This window comes from Globicephala melas, chromosome 12 (genome assembly GCF_963455315.2).
Source record: "Globicephala melas chromosome 12, mGloMel1.2, whole genome shotgun sequence".
Lineage (NCBI taxonomy): Eukaryota > Metazoa > Chordata > Mammalia > Artiodactyla > Delphinidae > Globicephala > Globicephala melas.
Genome location: NC_083325.1, coordinates 26,248,852 through 26,269,521, shown reverse-complemented (window position 1 = coordinate 26,269,521; position 20,670 = coordinate 26,248,852). Strand labels below are relative to the sequence as shown.

At 43.3% G+C, this 20,670-nt stretch overlaps 1 protein-coding gene across 4 annotated transcripts in view; it reads right to left on the bottom strand.

Annotated features, from left to right (window-relative positions):
- The window catches only part of SLC4A5 (solute carrier family 4 member 5), a 124,749-nt gene that overhangs the window by 89,307 nt on the left and 14,772 nt on the right, over positions 1–20,670 (bottom strand). For 3 of the 4 annotated variants that reach the window (XM_060309074.1, XM_060309076.1, XM_060309075.1), the window contains exons 2-3: positions 15,493–15,573; positions 10,285–10,455 (exon numbers count right to left, since the gene is read on the bottom strand). In XM_060309074.1, the coding sequence (XP_060165057.1) occupies positions 10,285–10,455; positions 15,493–15,571 (250 nt within the window). In that variant the 5' untranslated portion in view covers positions 15,572–15,573. Of the gene's footprint in view, positions 1–1,018; positions 1,124–10,284; positions 10,456–15,492; positions 15,574–20,670 lie in introns of those variants that run through there. The other variant, XM_060309077.1, reaches the window with a different exon arrangement.

The following is a 20,670-nucleotide window of genomic DNA, read 5'->3' as shown; positions in this document are numbered from 1 at the left end:
TTTTTTAGCTCTCTCCCTTTTTCCCACCATTGCCACCACCTTTGTTCAGGTTCTCATTATCTCCTATTCCTATCATCGCAAGAGCCACCTACTGCTCCCACTGCCTCTGCTTACCCCACCCATCTCATTCCCTATGTAGCACCAGAGTTTGCTTTAAGACATTGCAAACGTTCACATGGCAAACTCCTGGGAGTCATGGTGCTCTTTGAGCAGCACCATAAAATATTGTGCATATGAGTTAGAAATAATTTTACTAGCAGAAAATACTACCAATTTATCTCAATGGACTGCATTTATTTAAATGGATTTTTATTTCCGAATTTTTCTACTACTTTAAACTTAGTCCTTTTTATTGATTATTGACACTTGCTAGCAGACGTCAAAGATTTAAGGAAATTTTATAGAAGAAAATTTAACAATTGAACACATAACCTTATTTTTTCCTTAAACTGGGAGAAGACTATGACTGCCTGATTCTGAGAGGGCACACCAATTCTCCATGAGATCAGCGTTCAAGAACTACTCTTTTAAAATGTAGATTTGGTCACGTTACTCTCCAGGTGAAAAACATTCAATAGCTCTCTATTACCTAAAGCCTAGGGTCTATGACATGGCTCAAAACATCTCTCATGATCTGGCCCTAACCTGCCCTGGTAGGTTGTCATGTTCCTCCTCCAGACACCCCAGACTCCAGCCACCCTGGACCCTGGATACTCTGGACCGAAGTTACCCTGGATCCCAGCCACTCTGGACACCAGCCATCCTTAAGCCCAGACACTGTGGACCCCAGCCACTCTTGACCCTACATGCCCTGGACCCCAGCCACATCAGACCACACACAGTTCTCTGAAGAGGAGAGCACATCACTCCTTGGACCTTTTGTGCCTACCATTCCCTAAATCTGCAATCCCTTTCCGCCTTCAAGGCCAAATAAGAAGGCAAATAAATGGAACAGTCATGAAATGATGAGACCCGACAGAGAGGGCGATGCCTGAACCAGCCCTGTCTGGGGCATTACCTGCTCCCTGGAGTAGCTGAGCGCTGGGGTCTCCGGCTGTGGACACTGCCTCTGGCCCCAGCCTGTTTCTGCTGCTGCCACCCTGGCTGCTGCCTTCACACGTCCTCTTCCCCACCAGCAGAGCACAACAAACTCACTTTTGTTTCCAGTTAAGCACCAGGGGAGGTGTGGGGAGAGGAGAAGAGGGAGAGGGAAAGAGAGGGAGAGGGGGAGGGGGTGGGGGAGAGAGAAAAGGAATGTATGAAAGACTGAGGAAGTGGAGAGAGGGTTGTATGTGAGAAGATGTAGTAAGCATGAGAGGAAAAAATATTGAGAGTGAATTAAAGATATTGTGAGTATAAGAGAATTTTGTGTGTGTGTGTGTGTGTGACAGAGAGAGAGAGAGAGAGAGAGAAAGGCAGTGGGGAGAGTGAGAGAGAGTTCTCAGGTTCTCAGGTGCGGTGGAGACAGAAGGGCTCTGTGGCGGGGGCAGAACCTCCCGCAGGCAGCCGGGTCTCCACAGCAGCAGGGGGTGGCAGCTGCAGGCTCTGAGAGGACTGGCAGAACTGCCCCTTTCCCCCTCCCCCATGGGCCCTTCCTGCCAAGCCTGGGGGCCCAAGGGGAGCCCAGGCACCTCTCCTCAGGCCCCTTTATAGAGGCAAAGGTAGGATTTCCCTTGAGACTCCCCAGGGCCTCCTAAAGTGCCTTGGTTGCAGGTGTCCTGGCCCTTGGATTCTCTCAGCTGCACAGCCCCAGGGTGGAGGTGGAGTTGTAGGGGGAGAGGGGCTGGGGGGCCTCATGTTCCACAGCAACCACCCTTGGTCAGTAATATTCCATGCAGCTGGTTTCTCTCCTTCCCCAACCTTAAACCCAAACTCCTGGTCCTTTCCCTCTTAGTCTGCTTCTAAGACAAAATGCCAACTATCACTCAGTGGGTATTTTCTGAGAGCCCATGGACAGTGGGAACTGGTCACTTCAGGGTGTGTGGTGAACCCTCCTGGGGAATTATTTTGCTCTGCTAAGAAATTCCTAATCTCCTGGGTTTGGTTCAACAAGTGCTTACTGAATACTTACAATGTGCCAAGGTTGATTAGAGGTCATGAGTGGCTGCAGCTCCAAGGAGCTCTGAACCCTGAATTCACTAAGTCTCAGAGCTGGGAGAGAGCTTAGCGATGGATGAGAGGATGAGAAATCGGAGACCTAGTTTACAGCACAGAAGGCCCCACCAGGCCCCAGGTTAGGACAGCAGTCTGCTGACGCCCTCACCCTGCACTGCCCTGCGCTCCCTTACCATGTCTTCATGCCTGCGGCTCAAGGATCAAGTGTGCCCACTTTAAAGCTGAGAACATAGCAGCAGAGGGTCAGGGCTGTGTTTTTAGGTGCGGGGCCCCAAGCAAATGCCCCCACCAAGGACTTCCTGCTTTGGTGGGCTCCTTAGCAGGGCAGGGCAGTGAGCAGATGGGCCCCTCTAAAGGTCCCAGGCTCTACAGTTCGTACCGCACTGAGGCTGAAGTCGGCCCATTTCTTCCTGAGCGCCACGGGGCAGACCCTGCACGCTACACCGAGTCAGGGGCCGTGGGTGACTTCAAAATCCCAGAGGAACACCCAGAAAGAGATCACCAAGGACGCCAGAAGATTCTCTTTACTCGTGTGGTGCTTTAAGAGCCCAGATCTAGGTTCAACTCCCGACTCTGGTAATTACTAGCAGTGGGATTTTGGCAAGGCATTAAGCAATCTTAGCCTTAGTTTCTCCATCTATAAAGTGGGAATAATCACACCTGCTTTACTGGATTGTGGTGGCCGTTAAATGAGATGATATATGTGACATGGTTGGCACAGTGCTTGGCATAGTTACCCAGTAAATATCGCTATGATTGATGTTGTCAACAGGTCTGACACTTTCCTCCCTAATAACGGCCCTTTTAAACATTCCAAGGGCTCAATCCTTTTCAGCTTCTAAATACCTGTTTTACCCCTCCCACTCCACCCTGAGGCCACTCCCTTCCCTCGGGCCCACAGAAGCCTAGCTCTATGAGCTGGGTTCCTGCATCAGGGTATCAGCGCATCTCTAATGCACTGCGGGCCCTTGATGCAAGTTAATCTGCAAATGAGAAAGGCCACAGATAATAGCCCCTTGATAGCTCACAACAAGAATCACATAGCGATGGCCCAACTGGAGGTATGGACTCAACCAGCAGTTTCTGGGAGAAACCTAACCTCTGCAGGAGCAAGCTTCAGGAAACACACGAAAAGAAGCAAACAGAATCGTGCTTTTACTGGGGGCAGGGAGGGGGGCACCTGTCCAGTCATTAGTTGAGCAAAGCACAACATCACCGTGTGGACTGCAACCTGCAAGTCTTCAACTCCTAGAAGAGCTAGGAGGCATTTAGCACCACCAGGAAGTCAGCGTGAGGACTTGGACCCAGGGTCCTCAGCTCTGAGTCTTTTCAGAGGTGCTCTCTCTCAGCTCACAGCATGGACACTCTAAATATTTGCTAGGTGAATTTCACTGCTTAACTCATGAGTATAGCAGCTGGGACTAGCCTCAGCAGCAACAAGGAAATGGAGCTGGGTAGGGAGCCAAGCTCAAGGCCCCCGAGTACTGCGGAGTGGGAGAGACAGAAACTGAGGGCTCCAAAGTCATGCTTGCAGTCATCTGAGGTGGTCTTCAAGAGGGGACTGGAAGACTCCAAGTCATAGTTTCACGGTCAGTAAGGTTTTTTTTCTAGACAGCAGTCCATAAACTCAAAATATGATCTCTGGGAAGGAAGAGGAGAGAATCTGCAGACGTGCAGTGTTTATGGGAATCCATCCTGTCGTCAGTAGCTTTGGGGTTGTCTGCCAGCCCATACAGTCCCCCACCCAAAGGATGACTCTCGGGTAGCCGTGTTTGTGGAATGCTTGACCTGTGCCCCTTCGCCATGGTTAATTGGACAAGGAGCAGTTAATCAGACACCTGACTCAAGCCTGGAAATTCTGAATTCGGTTTCTGAGATAGCTGGGCATTTCCTGACGGCTGAGAGAAGGCGCATGTAAAATGGAAGCTGACGGCACAGAGAGGCAGAAAAGGCTACAGAGAGAGAGGAATAAAGCAGACTTACAGGAGAAGCAGGGGGAAGGCCATGAGTCCCAGAGAGGGTGCTCATCCTCCTGCTGAGCCTGGTTGCTTGTTCTTTTGGGACTGTGAGAAATTCCTTTGCTCTTACAGCATAAACTAACTCTCTCTCCCCCCACCCCCTCACTCCCTCCTTGTTCAAGACAGCTCAAGTAGGTTTCTGATACTTGTGATCAAATTACCATATTAATCATGCGTCTCCATTATATGAAATTCTAGGATAGGGAGGTTTTCTTCTGTATACCTTCTCAAAAACTGCAAGTGGAGGGCTTCCCTGGTGGCTCTGTGGTTGAGAATTTGCCTGCCAAAGCAGGGGACACGGGTTCAAGCCCTGGTCTGGGAGGATCCCACATGCCGCGAAGCAACTAGGCCCGTGAGCCACAACTACTGAGCCTGCGCGTCTGGAGTATGTGCTCCGCAACAAGAGAGGCCGCGATAGTGAGAGGCCCACGTACCGCGATGAAGAGCGTCCCCCGCTCTCTGCAACTGGAGAAAGCCCTTGCACAGAAACGAAGACCCAACACAGCCAAAAATAAATAAATAAATAAATAAATTTTAAAAAAACCCTGCAAGTGTAAATGTTATAAAAGAATGTTAAATCTAACTAAAGGGCTAGAGGTGATGGTCTTTGTGTTTAGTTCAACACACTGTGTGTCTTTAGCTGTGCAAAAATGGGTGTTGAGCTAAGGTGGGCAGAGGGAAATTGATGTGACTGAAAGGGAGGGGAGTGAGTGTATGTGTTGGGAGGGAGAGGAGAAGCTGGGGGGTGGCTGAAAACTGAGAAGCAGGAGATGTGACGGAACTGGCGAGGGGGAGTGGGGGTGAGGTGGGAGTTGCCAATATGGTAGGAAGCTGAAACTGCAGAGAAAAGTGGCCAATAGGAAATTTCCTGTGACCAGGGGATTTTAAAGAAAGGGGATATCTAGTATCTTACTTTAAAAATTGTGTATCTCTGCAAGGTAAAACTGCTCCATGGTTCTGAACTTCAAGAAAGTCTGCTGCTCACTTGTATGTGGTATGTGACCAATCTGGGGGAGACCAAAGGAGGACTGAATCCCATGCCTGAGCTGGAGCTGGAGGTGAGGGCAGAGAACAGGTACAGGAGGTGAGACACAGTGAGACTGTGAGCCCAGCAGGCAGGACTTGGAGCTACAGTGATACTGAGACTGGAAGTCGCTGGAAATTCACAGAAATTTAGGCAGAGGTAAGGACACTAACTCTCAAGGAATAAGGTAAATCCAGGTAACATATATGGGTTATAATAACTTTGTATTTATTAGAACTTTCATTGGTTCACTTGCAAACTGAGCTTTCAACCCTAATTTCCCCTTAGGTCTTAAGGTCACTAACTCAGGATTCCCTTCCAATAGGGGTTTTTGTTAGTTTGTGCTTTTGTTTGTTTGAATGCTATGTTGATAATTCCAGGAAATCCAGGTTTTAAGATGTCAAGGGCAAGAAGAGAGAGAAGAGCAAATACAGGCTTCCTTCAGGAATTTTGAATTTGCCTTCCTGTCTGCCCAACCTCCCCCCACTACACACACACCGAAGTGGGGCATGCCTAAAAGGCCTAGGACTATACTCTTTCCCCTTTCGTCCCTCCTGTTCCCCTTTGTCTCTGCTCCTCTCTTTACCACTCCTTCTCAGAAACAAGTTGGTAAAGTAGACAGAGGAAACCACCTCATTTTAACGCTTCAAACTCTAAAAGAAATCCAATTGTCTTTGCTCCTATGTTGCAAACACAGCCTGTCTCAGGAGCTCCTTAGTGGAGCAGATGATTTAGAGGTAAATTTGTCTTCTGTCCCAACCCTTGCTCCTTCCTCATCAGAAATGGGAAAGAGGGACTTCCCTGGTGGCACAGTGGTTAAGAATCCACCTGCCAATGCAGGGGACACAGGTTTGAGCCCTGGTCCGGGAAGATCCCACATGCCGCGGAGCAACTAAGCCCGTGCGCCACAACTACTGAAGCCCGCGTGCCTAGAGCCTGTGCTCCGCAACAAGAGAAGCCACTGCAATGAGAAGTCCGCACACTGCAACGAAGAGTAGCCCCCGCTCGCTGCAACTAGAGAAAGACAGTGTGCAGCAGCGAAAACCCAATGCAGCCATAAACAAACAAACAAACAAATAAATAAATAAAAAGAAATGGGAAAGAAAGACCCCATGAAATCTAAAGCCTTTGGAACCATATGAGGCTCAAACACCTGGCCAAAAAATAGCCTTCGTCTCCCTTACTGCTCATCTTGTGGTGGTTTTGATCTTTTAGTGACCCTAGAGTTGTTCAATACTTGGCAAGTAGAAGAAGACCTTAATACTTTTTCACACCCCTCCCACCAGAAGGATCTCATAAGCTTCTCAGTACCAGTGACGGCAGCCAAACCAGATGTCCACTCGTAAAGGAGTGCTTTTATTTTTTATTTATTTATTTTTATTTATTTATTATTTTTGGTTGTGTTGGGTCTTCGTTGCTGCACACAGGCTTTCTCTAGTTGCGGCGAGTGGGGGCTACTCTTCATTGCAGTACGCAGGCTTCTCATTGTGGTGGCTTCTCTTGTTGCAGAGCACAGGCTCTAGGCACACAGGCTTCAGTAGATGTGGTGCGTGGGCTCAGTAGTTGCGGCTCGTGGGCTCTAGAGCGCAGGCTCAGTAGTTGTGGTACACGGGCTTAGTTGCTCTGCGGCATGTGGGATCTTCCCGGACCAGGGCTCAAACCTGTGTCCCCTGCATTGGCAGGCAGAGTCTTAACCACTGCGCCACCAGGGCAGCCCAAGGAGTGCTTTTAAATTGGGTTAACATAGATCAGTTGAAGTAACATATGTCAAGTGCCTGTCATGCACTGTGCACCATGCGAAATACTTCATGTCTGTTTATATTTCATCTAGGAGCTCACAACTTAGTGTGACCAACATCCCAGTTTGCTTCGGACTGACCGGTTTTAGCACTGACAGTCCCATGTCCCATGTCCTGGGAAAGCCCTCCATCCCAGTTAAACTGAAACAGTTGGTCACCCTACAACAATCTTTCACTCTGCAGATGAAGGCGCTGAGACCCTAGTGCCTACACACCAGGTTGAGCTTGGCCGGTCTTGTTCCTCTTAGATCTTGGCTCCGGTTCTTAACACCAGCCAAGAGATGCCAAAGGGCAGCCATATTTCTACAGCTGCTTTTTACCCTCTTGCTTGTAAGAGCTCTCAAGAGGTTCTCAGAGCCAGAAAATGCATTCTTTCCAGGGAAGGAAGCATGGTACTTGCTGATTCTCACCACAGCTTGATGGTTCTATTCCCTGCCTATGCTCTGCTGGAGTCAAAATTGATTGGCTGCTAAGTACTGACTTCCTAAATTATATCCATATTGGAAGAAGGGGTGGTAATCCAACTGCTATGGCGTATCATATCATGGTGTAACTACTACCTACCTATCCCCGTCATCATAAGGCAATTTGGCTGCTTAAAATGATACAATTCTCAGCCCATATCCAACATGGTGACTGACCAGTGATAACTTACAAAGGATAGTAGTGTAGTGGAAGGGACACACACAGGTTTTAGAGTCTACAGACCTTGTGTTCAAATTCTAGTTTCACTGATTACCGCTGTATCACACTACATCTCTTCAAACCTTGATTTCCCAATCTGAAGATGAGGGTAATAATATCTCCTTTTTATTAACAGTATACATTTAGTTAACAAAATTACAATGAAATACCATTTCATGGTACAAATTCTTGTCATTGTTTTGTGAGGCAGAAACTAAAGGAGTCACCTGTCAATCCTTCATCTGCACAGCCTGCTTTACTCTCAGGCCTAGCTATGTCTAGCCACCTGCCTGGCCAGCACCCACGCCCTCCGTTCTGCATGACTCCCCTCTTCTGTAGAGGTTGGTCCCACTTGGACTTTGTGGCCAGCTAGACCACCTGCCTGGGCTGTCTGAATGGATTCATAGAATAGACAGGACACTCAGAGAGGGAAAACACATGTGGTCAGTTGTCCTACAGCAAAGAAAAGTGGCAGATTCAGGCAATTATCTAGATGATGCAGTAAAATTACTTGGGCACTGTTTTGTTTTCCCTTCCTCGTGTCATTGTTACTGACCCTGGGATGTGGTGGAGCAGGGTTTATATTTGCATCATACACACAATGCCCTGTTTGGTTTGAAAGAAGTGAAGGACTGAGGGGTGAACCTCTACCACCCCTAAGAGAATGGCCGGAACAAGCTCAGCCCCCATGGGCTACAGAAAACTTGCGGTGGCTGTTGACTTTGCTAGCAGGCTTTGTGGCCCCCTTAAGTCAGCATGTCTGGAACTGTGGTCTGGAAAGTATTCTTAGGGGTAGGTGGGATCTATTAGAATTTTTTAATTTCATGTTTCCATTTTGATGATAATCTTAAAAAGATTTCTTTCATTAGATATAAGGGCAAAACTTTTCTGTTGTTATAATTCAAAAATGTAAGATACTTTTACAGAATAAAACCTTAATTAAGATATTATTTCTCAAACTGGGATTTTTATGGTCCCCTGGGGCTCTACAAATGTACAAATGCATTTTCATGGGTCCACAACCACTTTTCCCTTTAAAAGGGGTTCTTACTTTACCCCAGCTTGAAAGACATGGCCTGAAATTTCCTGTCCTCCTAGGCCCTCCCATTCTCTCCCCTGTTCCACAGCCATGCCATGTGACATGCATGGGAGCAACAGGCTGTGAAGAGAATGAACTGAATGTGCAAACGTACCAAAGTATTCTCCATTCCCTCCCCTTTGGTTTCCAGTGAAAACCAGTGTCCCATTAACCAGAAACCACCAAAACAACATAAAATCCACCGTTCATGACCACTTCTGTGATGCACCATGTTGCATCAGCAAATACCATTTGTTAGACCTCCTCCAAACCCTTCGATAAGAGAGCACCAGCTCTAACCCACTTTCCTCTTCCCTGACTCAGGAAGGATCCAGCAGACTCAACTTTGAAAGGGTGACTTCACCTCTGAATGTGGTGGGGTGACAGGAGAATGCCCCAGAGAGTGAGTGGGAGCGTCCAGATCCAACATGGGGAGCAGGCCTTCCCTCCAGGCTAGCCCTCCTTTGGGTCTCTGATATGTCTACCCCGAACATGCATGTGTGCATAAGCCTGTGTGTGCATGTTTGTGTGTATGTGTGCACATGCATATTTTAATCAAAGCTTATCTCTTAAACTAGACACCTCCAAAGGACTCCCCATTAACCCTTCTCCCACAGAGGCACATTTACTTTGGAAAAGTCACAGGCTTTGGTAGACTTGGTGCCAATGACAGCAGTTGTTCAGGGCAGTGCAGGGTTGGGGGTGACTCAGATGGCCTTCGCAAGCGTGTATGTCAGGTCTCCTACAGGAATGTTAAGAGGTTGTTACTGCCTCTGACATTCTTTTGAAGGTTTAGATGGTAAAATAACTCATTTTGCCTTGCTCAAGACAGTGGAACTATATAGTAGAAACCAGTTAGGTACCATTTATTATGCAGATTTGGGATATGCTGCAGGTGAAATCATGTCCCTAGAAACAGCGAAGGCTCAAAAGGATAAAATGTCACAGTTGTGCTCTAATCTTTTCACTCCTGCTAAGATTGATACTTTTCTTTCCACAGGAAAGAACAAAAGACTGATGTTTAACCAGCCCAGAACTGATTTCCTCAACAGCAGAGGAAGGCCTCAGGGGCTCTGCTGTCCTGGGAGAAAGCCTCCAGGACTCTGCAAGCTGAGGAGGAGGGTGCCCAGACAATTCCAGACCATTCCTTCAAGCTCAGGTGAAGAGCGAGGGTCGGGGGAATGCAATAAGGAATTCAGTTTACTGAGCACAACACCTCACGCCAGACACTCATGTTTGTTATTGGCTCTTCGGGCAACGGCTGTGTGGCCCCTAGGAATTTGGAAACAGGAAATAATTCTGAGAATTAAACTGTGAAATCAAGGCAGAATGGATCAGAGCAGAGGTCTCAAAGTCACCAGAGAGGGACAGGGGCTCAGCCTGACTAAAGGTGTCCCTGAGCAGAGAGGCTGGTCTGCCATGGCAGCAGAGCAGAGGGGACTGAGAGGCCTGAGCAACGTGGGGCGTTCCTCACATTCTCCAGAGAACCCCCCTGCCCTGCCCTGCCCTGCCCCATCTGGACCACCCAGCAGACGGCTCCCCAGAATGGTCCCCTCAAGAACTCACGTGTCCTGATGACATGATCCACAGTGCTGCAGGCACTGGCCAGCCCCTGCTGCGGCTTCTCTGGCCGCAAGCCCCAGTGGACCTTTTGCAGGCCTGAAAGATGTCCCTTCGGGTCTCTTTTCCTGTGAGGGTAACTGGGGACTGAAAGCCCAATGTGGATGGAACGGCAGTCTGTGGGCACAGAATAAAAGAGAGGGTAGGTAGAGTTACTGAAAATTGGCATTTCTCCTTAATATTTTCCAGTTACAAAGAGCTGAGGCCACTGAAGAAGATCAGAAGGCAAAGCATTCCTGGACGGGGCCACTGGGCTTGATAGAATTCCAGTTCTGAACCAACTCCCCAGTTGCTGGAAGGGAGACCCTTGGCCCTATAGTTAGAATTCTGTCAGAATGAGCAGAACTCCCATCTCCCCATTCTTGCTAGTCCAGAGCAGCAATAAACACATATGGTTCATGACACATGGTCCAGGAGAGAGCCCCTCGGTGGGTCACATATTTAGTTCAAAATGCCAAGCCCCGGCTTCAATTGTTATGGGAAAGCCATATGCATTTCCATCAAGGGCCATTTTTACTAACAACCAAGGACTATGTGAACTACTACTCATCAGAGAGGTGAGTTATTAAGGATTTCTCAAAGCTGGTTTTGTAAACTAGAATTTTCAAGAACTAGAGCTACCAAGAACCCTAATTCAGCATTCCACTAAGAAGCCTGGCTGCTATGTAAATCCCCCACTAACTCTGTACACATAGAGGCAGCTAGAATTCCCTCAGACCTCAGAAAGGACGTTCTGCCACCAGTTTCTCATCCGTATTGTCTTGAGTTGGTCAACAATTTTAAAAATAATTAATAGTCTTTTTAGCACAATTTTAGATGTACAGAATAATTGAGCAGATAATACATGAAGTTCCATGTACCCTACCATATGCCACCTCAAGTTTCTCCTATTATTTTTTTAACTTGGGTTGTGATTGACATATAATATTGTATTAATTTAAGGTGTACAACATAATGATTTGATATACGTATATCTGCAAAATGATTACCACAATAAGTTCAGTTAACATCCATCACCACACATAGTTACAAATTTTTTTCTTGTGATGAGAACTTTCAAGATTTAGTCTCTTAGCAACTTTCAAGCATACAATACACTATTGTTAACTACAGTCACCGTACAGTACATCACATCCCCATGACTAATTTATCTTATAACTGAAAGTTTGTGCCTTTTGACCACCTTCACCCAATTCCTCACATCCCACCCCCAGCCTCTGGTAACCACCAACCTATTCCCTGTTTCCATGAGTTTGGATTTTTAGATTCCATGTATAAGTGAGATCATACAGTATTTGTCTCTCTGTCTAAGACACTTAGCATAATGTCTTCAAGGTCCATTCATGTTGCAAACGACAAGATTTCTTTCTTTTTTATGGCTGAATAATATTCATATGTATATCACATTTTCTTTAACCATTCAACTGCTGATGGACACTTAGGTTGTTTCCATGTCTTGACTATTATAAATAATGCTGCAATGAACATGAGAGTACAGATATATTTTCAAGATAATGATTTCATTTTTGGGGGGTATATACCCAAAAGTGGAATTGCTGGATCAAACAGTAGTTCTGTTACTAATTTTTGAGGAATCTCCATACTGTTTTCCACAGTGTCTGCACCAATTTGCATTCCCACCAACAGTGCACAATGGTTTCCTTTTCTCCACATCCTTGCCAACATTTGTTATCCCTTGTCTTAGATGACAGCCATTCTAACAGTTGTGAGGTGATATCTCATTGTGGTTTTAATTTGAATTTCCCTGATGATTTAATGATGTTGAGCACATATTCAAGTACCTGTTAGCCATTTGTATGTTTTCTTTGGGAAAATTTCTATTCAGTTTCTCTTCCATTTTTAAATTGTATTTCTGTTTTGTTTTTCTATTGAATTGTATGAATTCTTTATATATTTTGGGTATTAACCTCTTATCGGGTATGTGATTTGCAAATATTTTCTCCCATTCTGTAGGTTACCTTTTCATTTTGTTGATAATTTCCTTTGCTGTGCAGAAGCTTTTTAGCTTGATGTAGTTTAACTTTGTTTTTTATTTTGTTGCCTTTGCTTTTGATGTCAAATTAAAAAAAATAATTGCCAAGACTGATGTCAAGGAGCTTACCCCTTATGTTTTCTTCTAAGAGTTTCATGGTTTCAGGTCCTAAGTTCAAGTCTTCAATCCATTTTGAGTTGATTTTTCTGTATGGTGTAAGATAGGGGTCCAGTTTCATTCTTTTGCATGTGGCTGTCAAGTTTTCCCAATATCATTTATTGAAGACACTATCCTTTCCCCATTGTATATTTTGTCTCCTTTGTTATAAATTAATTGACTATATATGTGTGGATTTATTTCTGGGCTCTCTATTCTGTTCCATTGATCTATATGTCTGTTTTTATGCCAATACCATACTGTTTTGAATACAGTAGTTTGTAATATAGTTTGAAATCAGGAAGTGTGATCTTCAAGCTGTGTTCTTCTTTCTCAAGATTGCTTTGGTTATTCAGGGTTCTTTGTGGCTTCATATGAATTTCTGGATTGTTTTTTATATTTCTGTGAAAAAAATCATTGAAATTTTGATTGAGATTCCATTGAGTCTGTAGATTGTTTTGGCTAATATGGACATCTTAAGAATATTAATTCTTCCAGTCCATGAACATGGAATATCTTTCCATGCATTTGTGTTGTCTTCAATTTCTTCCATCAGTGTCTTACAGTTTTCAGTGCACAGATCTTTTATCTCCTCGGTTAAATTTTTTTCTAGGTATTTTATTCTTCTTGATACAATTGTAAATGGAATTGTTCTCTTAATTTCTCTTTCTGAAAGTTCATTGTTAGTGTATAGAAATGCAACTGATTTTTGTATATTGATTTTTATCCTGAAATTTTAATTTAAAATAATTTCTTAAATTCTAACCATTTTTTGGTGGAATTTTTTATCATTTTCTATTTATAATATCATGCCATCTGCAAATAGAGACAGTTTTACTTTTCCCTTTCCAATTTAAAAATTTCTTCTTCTTGCCTTTTATTTCTTTTTCTTGCCTAATTGCTCTGGCTAGGACTTCCAGTACTATTTTGAATAAAAGTGGCAAGAGTGGGCACCTTTGTTCTGTTCCTGATCTTAGAGAAGAGATTTCAGCTTTTCATCATTGAATATGATGTTAGCTATGGGCTTGTCATATATGGCCTTTATTATATTGAGGAACATTCCCTCTATAGCCAGTTTGTTGAGTGTTTTTTTTTTTAATCATGAATGGATGTTGAATTTTGTCAAATGCTTTTCCTGCATCTATTGAGATGATCATATAATTTTTATTCTTCATTTCATTAATGTGGTGTATCACATTGACTGATTTGTGGTAAAAATTTTCCCTAGGGCTGGTCAACAGCTATTGAACATTATGACTATTTCTGAAGCCCAAGAATAGCAGCTAAAATTTGAAAGTCTGTGGCAGAGTGGGAAATTGGACTTTGTGTTCTTATATCAAGATCTACACTAACTTTGTGAGGGGTTTTTTTGGGGGGGGAGTTGTTTTGTTTTTGTTTGTTTGTTTGTTATTTTCCCTTGGAGGAGAGGGCTGCCTGTTGGCTCAAACTCCTGAAGCTGACAAACTAGATGCCTGGGCATCACTGACTGCACATATCACACTGAAACCACATGAAGCTGAACCTTGAAGAAGCATGTCTAGGCCTTTTAGAGACATGTTGAATGCCCACTCTGGTGAGCAGATTTTGTGTTAGTCTACGCTGGCTGGTGCATTACTAGGCACTGGAGAGTAAGGTTACATGGATATCAGTGTCCAAATCTCTTTAGAACCCCAGCTCACCCCCACCTTATCCTACTGCTTGCTCTTCTGGACCCTCAATCTCTCGTGGGTGTAATGAGAAATTTGAGGTAGATACCTTTATGAAGCGCAGCCTCACTTCCTAGTGAACCAGTATCAGAATGGCTGGTGCATCTCCTTCTTTCTCTCTCCTACACTGAGCCTGAGCAAACTGTAATCTGAGGTAAGCCATGGTCACAAATATTTAGAGATAAGTAGTTCTACTCTAAAGGTTTAGCATATTTGGTTCTTTCAATGATGAGTTCCTATTCTCCACCCTTGAGGCCAGGAATGGAAATGAGAGGCAGCAGATGTATCAGAAAGGCCTCTACCAAGAGTTAGCTGCCCTGGGTGCTCCCTGGCTTGTTCTTCACCTGCTGTATGGCCATGCACATCTGCCTCTTTGGGACTCAGTGTTCTCACTGATAGTGCAGGAATAAAAATTCTTTCTCTACTGGCTAGGCATGGTTCTTGAGAAGATAGAATGGAATGGTGAATGGGAACATGATTTTCAGAATTGTGAGGGGTTATACAAACAAAGAGCACCCTTTTTTAAAAAAAAAATCAGGGGATGGTTGTCAGGGAAATATTTTCTTTCTGCCATGGATCTAACTTGTCTCATTTTCTCCACTATAACCGTCAGAGTGTGGCTGTTTAGCTGGTAAACTGTAGGGAATCACTAGCCCACCCCCAGCTTGTTTCTTTGCTCTGCAGGACCTCTCTTCTCACTGTGAACATCTTGTAGTTTGGCTCAGGACAGTGCCAGCTCCTCACTGCATTCTTCTTCATAAACAGCCCCAGAGTGACTCTACACGTTCCTCAGCTCAGGAAGCAACCAGCTGGACAGGAAGATTACTGTCTCCCTCCAAAAGGGCTGGGGTAGTGTCTCTTCATAAACTCTGTGGCTGCTTTTCTGTAGAATGTAGGATACTTAGGGTCTCTGAGTGAGCAATTCTGGAGCAACAAAAATATCCCCACTCAATATCCTCTTTCACTGGTTTTACCTGAGCTGCCATTTTTAGAATCTATAAAAAGTTGATATTTGGCATTTAGTATGATTTGTAGAGCTTGTAAAATAAGTGAGTTTAATTTTGTGTTGGAGAAGCTATGCCGTAATCCTAGTACCAGTTACCTGCCTCCAACCTGACCACGTGGTCCCTTTAAGACATGGTTAAGGCTGGTCCCACCTGATCTAGGGGAGACACTGTGGGTGGGTCAGGGAAAGGGACCAACTCTCTAGTTTTCCCAGCTGGAAGGGCTGTTATAAGGATATCCAAGGAATTCCCAGACCCTCCAAGAATTTGCATCAAGTTCTCAAGGTGAACTTACCTTCCTGATCCTGACATCGCCTCCTGTAGTTAGGGGGGTCCAGCTTCCCTACCCCAGCCTTTTCCTCCTCCACCTTCATAACTATAAAGTAAAAGATGAACACAGCCTCAAAATGTATATGACACAAAAAGGTAAAATTTCAAGGAGAAATGGTCAAATTCATACTCATAGCAGAAGACCTTAGTGCAGATGAAAAAAATTAAGACAAAAGAACGTATAAACAAATTGAGGAAGCTCAAATATATATATGTTGGGGAGATATATATATATAAGAGAACACATTTCTTTTTCAAGTACAAATGGAACATTTACAAAGAGAGCACATATACTAGGTCTCAGGAAAGCCTTAGTAAATTTTAAAGAATCTGTATCATACTTCTACAGTAAAAAAACTAAAAACAAAAAAACCCAAAACTATACAGATTATCTGTGGGTTCTGCATCCATGAATTCCACCAACCATGAATGAAAAATATTTTTTAAAAATATTCCAGAAAGTTCCAAAAAGAAAAACTTGAATCTGCTACACACCAGCAACCATTTACATAACATTACATTGTATTTACAACTTTTTACATTGTATTTACATTGTTAGGTATTATAAGTAATCTAGAGATGATTTAAAGCATACAGGAAGAGGTACATTGGTTTGTACACAAATACTATGCCACTTCATATAAGGGACTTAAGCATCACAGATTTTGGTATGGAGTGGGCAGTCCTGGAACAAATCACCCACAGATACAAAGGAATGACTATATATATAAATAAATATATAAATACATATTTTTATATATGTGTATAATAAATATATTATATATACATATACTTGGAAATATATATATATATACATATATCATTAGAAAAATAATTTCTAATGATGGGCTTAACAGGAAATCACAATGGAACTTATTACATATTTAGACTTGAATTACAACTTGAAACTTGTGGGTTACAATATACTTTGAGAAAAAAGGGAGAAAGGAAAGAAAGAGGGAGGGAGAGAGGAAAGTAGAAGGAAAATAAATGTGATAAGCAGTTAACTAAAGAACCTAGAAAAAAATGAGAGAGAAAAGAAGGTAGAAGAACGTAAATATAAAAGATGAAAGCAACAAATAATGAAATAGAAAACAACTGAGCATAGAGATGGTTAATAAATCTAAAGGCAATTATTTGAAAAGATTATTAAAATAGGCAAACCATGCAAGACTAATCAATAAGAAAAGAGAATATTCATATGTAAACAACATTTGGAATGAAAAAGGGATGTAACTAAAAATATAGTAGAGAATTTTAAAATTATAAGTGAATGCCATGAAAAACTTCACGCCAATATGTTTTAACTTAGATAATAATAACAGCTACTGTTGCAATGTGCCAGGCATTATTTTAAATGCTCTGCTCTGCATGTATGACTTACTTGAATCTTCACTATAAGTAACATTGTTGTTCCATTTTACAGATGAGGAAACTGAGGCACAGAAGGCATAATTGACTGCTCAAAGGGGGGAACAGCAATTCAAACCCAGATTGCCTGTTTCTGGAACTATAGCTCTTAGTCACAAGGCTAATAAACAGATAGTTGATTAGAAAAGTAATAGAAATGATCAAATAACTTAAAAAAATTAGAAACTCCAAATTAACCAATAACTGAAATGGTTACGGGAAAAGCATCACAACAAGTCATATATTGATAATTATTGAAGGTGCTTTGTAGGGACAAAAGAATCATCATATTATTTTTTCTATTTTTATTAAGTTTGAAAATTTTCTGTAATGAAAAGAAAAATAAACACCAGAAGCATAGAGGGTTTTTTTAAAATGTTTTATCTGAACCTTCAAGTATATATAGTCTCTAACTTATACAAAATTGTTCTCAAAAGTAGAGAAAGGGGAGTTGGAGGTAGTCGTTTCACCTGAACACCAGGATAGAGGATGGGGCCGAAAACAGGAGAGTTGGTTGAAAATCTTCATAAGGACTAAGTTAAACCCTCAGATCTCTCTCCTAGGTTCAGTCTCCTAGAATGGCTCCCCTATCCCAGAAGATGGAAGAGTTAACTCAGATGGCCCTTGGATAGTTGAGAGCAAGAAGATGTCATTTCACTGGGGGAAAAAAGGATTTAATTAAAAATAGTGAGCCACTCAGCCCTCTCCTAGAACAGTAATGAAGCTTACACACTCCAGGTAGGAGACTGGAGGACTTAAAGATTCTGACATTTTGGAGATCTTTAACAAAATAGTTAGGACTCCACCCAATTGCCCACCTTGAGTCTATCATTCAAGAAGTCCAGGCTGTCAAACAGCTGTTTAGCAGCTCCACTCCAAATTATGATGGCCAGCAGAATCACCAGAATGACACAGACCAAAACAAACAGGAAAAGACAAAGTCCAAGAAAACAGGAGCACTGCAAGCAGCCAAAGAACCACTTGAAAACCATATAATTAACATCTTCAAGTGGACTAGAAAAAAAAATTGTATCCATGACAAAAAGAAAAGCAGAATGCTATAAACCTGGAACTTTTAAAGAATAAGATAGAACTCTTGGAAATTAAAGAGATGTTACAAGAAAACTTTCAATACAAAAGTTGGAACATGAAGTTGAAAAAATACATCAGATAATAGAGCACAAATACAAAGAAAAATTTTAGGAAAAAGACAAGGAAATCAGGGGATCAATCCAGGGGTTCCAAAATCAAAGTAGTAGGAGTTTCTGAAAGAGAAATCAGGAAAAATGGTAGGGAGGAAGTTATTATTATTACTACTTTTTTTTTTTGCGGTACACGGGCCTCTCACTGTTGTGGCCTCTCCTGTTGCGGAGCACAGGCTCCGGACGCGCAGGCTCAGCGGCCATGGCTCACGGGCCCAGCAGCTCTGCAGCATGTGGGATCTTCCCGGACCAGGGCACGAACCCGTGTCCCCTGCATCGGCAGGTGGACTCTCAACGACTGTGCCACCAGGGAAGCCCCATAGAGGAAATTATTAAGAAAATGACATAAGAACACTTCCCAGAACTGAAGGATTTGACTCTCTTGATTGAAAGGGGCTGCTGAGAGCTCAGAAAAATACTTTTTTTAAAAAAAATCCACTCCAGGACTTCCCTGGTGGCTCAGTGGTTAAGAATCCTCCTGCCAATGCAGGGGACACAGGTTGGAGCCCTGGTCGGGGAAGATCCCACATGCCATGGAGCAACTAAGCCTGTGAGCCACAACTACTGAGCCTGTGCTCTAGAGCCCGTGAGACACAACTACTGAAGTCCACGCGCCTAGAGCCTGTGCTCTGCAACAAAGAGAAGCCACCACAATAAGCCCATGCACTGCAATAGAGTAGCCCCCGCTCTCCGCAACTAGAGAAAGCCCATGTGCAGCAATAAAGAAGACCCAACACAGCCAAAAATACATATGTACATACATACATACATACAAAAAATCCACTCCAACTCACATCATCATGAAGTTTTAGAATATTACATATAAAGAGAAGACCTTAAAAGCTTCCAGAATAAGAATATAATTCACCTACAGAGAATCCACCATGAAAACTGGCATTGATTTCTGAATAGCCACAGTGGAAGCTATAAGACAAGGGATTCATGCCTTCAAAACTGAGGAAAAATTATTTCCAACCTAGAATTTCAGTCCTAACTAAGCTATCAATCAAATGTGAGAGTAGAATAAGGGCATTTTCAGGCATGAAATGTCTCAAAAATTTTCTCAGGAAGTGATTGAAGCAAGATGAAGGAACATCAAAGAAAGGAATATGGCATCTGGGAAATGGGATTCACCACAAAAGATTGGCACAGGTAGGTCCTAGGAGGGGAGCTATGCCGCAGTCCAGGGAGCAACAGGTGCATCTTAGATCACACTCTGGACAGGATGTCTCCAAGGAGAACCTAGAACTGATCAATTATCTGGATGAATTTGACTATTTCGAGAGGGCACCGAGATTCTACCAAGAATAAAGAATTGTAGAAAGGAAAAGTAATCATGGTACACTATGCAAGTCAGCTGTGAGCAAAATTTATACAGTCATAATGAATAAAAATAAACGTTAATTTTATCAAAAATTATGATATAAGTAAAGTTGGTTTTCCAATATGCACCAGTATGGCTTCTGTTTGTGGCTGGTATCCATTCTTAACAGTTGGGTATTCATTCTGATTGGTTGGTGTTGGTGCCATATTGGTTGTGAAATATTTTGAATGTCTCCACTGGATATAACGATTTGGGGATGATGGGGAAACAAGGTGGGGCTGTGTGCATGGAGGCCCGTGTGGAGGACACTGCTAGCTACCTGCCTGATGTCTGTCTCCTCTTCTGTTCTTATTTTGTTCAGGGCAGCAATGTGGCCAACTGAAAATAATCATTTCCCCCAGATGCCCTTCAGCAATCCCTCTCTAAAGAGATGTAGGTGAAAGAACCTGGAGAAAGATTCCCTTCCTGGATAAAGCCTCTCCCAAAGAAACCCCCTTCATTTTTCCTTCTTCTCCCTCCCTCCCTGAATAGGGTTGCTAGATTTAGCAAACAAAAATACAGTTTCTCCAGGTTAAATATGAACTTCACATACACAATAAATAATTTTTAGTATAAGTATACCCTATGCTCTATGTTTTTATTAATTGATTTATTTTTGGCTGCGTTGGGTCTTTGTTGCTGCATGCAGGCTTTCTCTAGTTGTGGCAGTCGGGGGCTACTCTTCGTTGCAGTGAGCAGGCTTCTCATTGCGGTGGCTTCTCTTGGAGCACGTGCTCTAGGCGCGAGGGCTTCAGTAGTTGTGGCACATGGGCTTAGTTGCTCTGTGGCATGTGGGATCTTCCCCGACCAGGGCTCGAACCCGTGTCCCCTGCATTGGCATGCAGATTCTTAACCACCGCACCACCAGGGAAGTCCCCCCGTGCACTATTTGAGATATACTCATACTAAAAAACTATTCACTGTTCATCTGAAATTCAAATTTAACTGGGCAAACTGTATTTTATCTGGTAAACCGTATTATATCTGGCAAATTATATTTCATCCTTATATCTAGAGCCTGGAACATGATGCCTGGAAGTGCAGCAGCCATCTTTTCATCATGGGAGTGAAGGCCATATGCTAACTATGGATACAGGGGACAAAGGAGCCTGTGTCCTTAACATCTTCAGTGAACCACTCTACTAGCACTGGACAGCCCACATTTGGA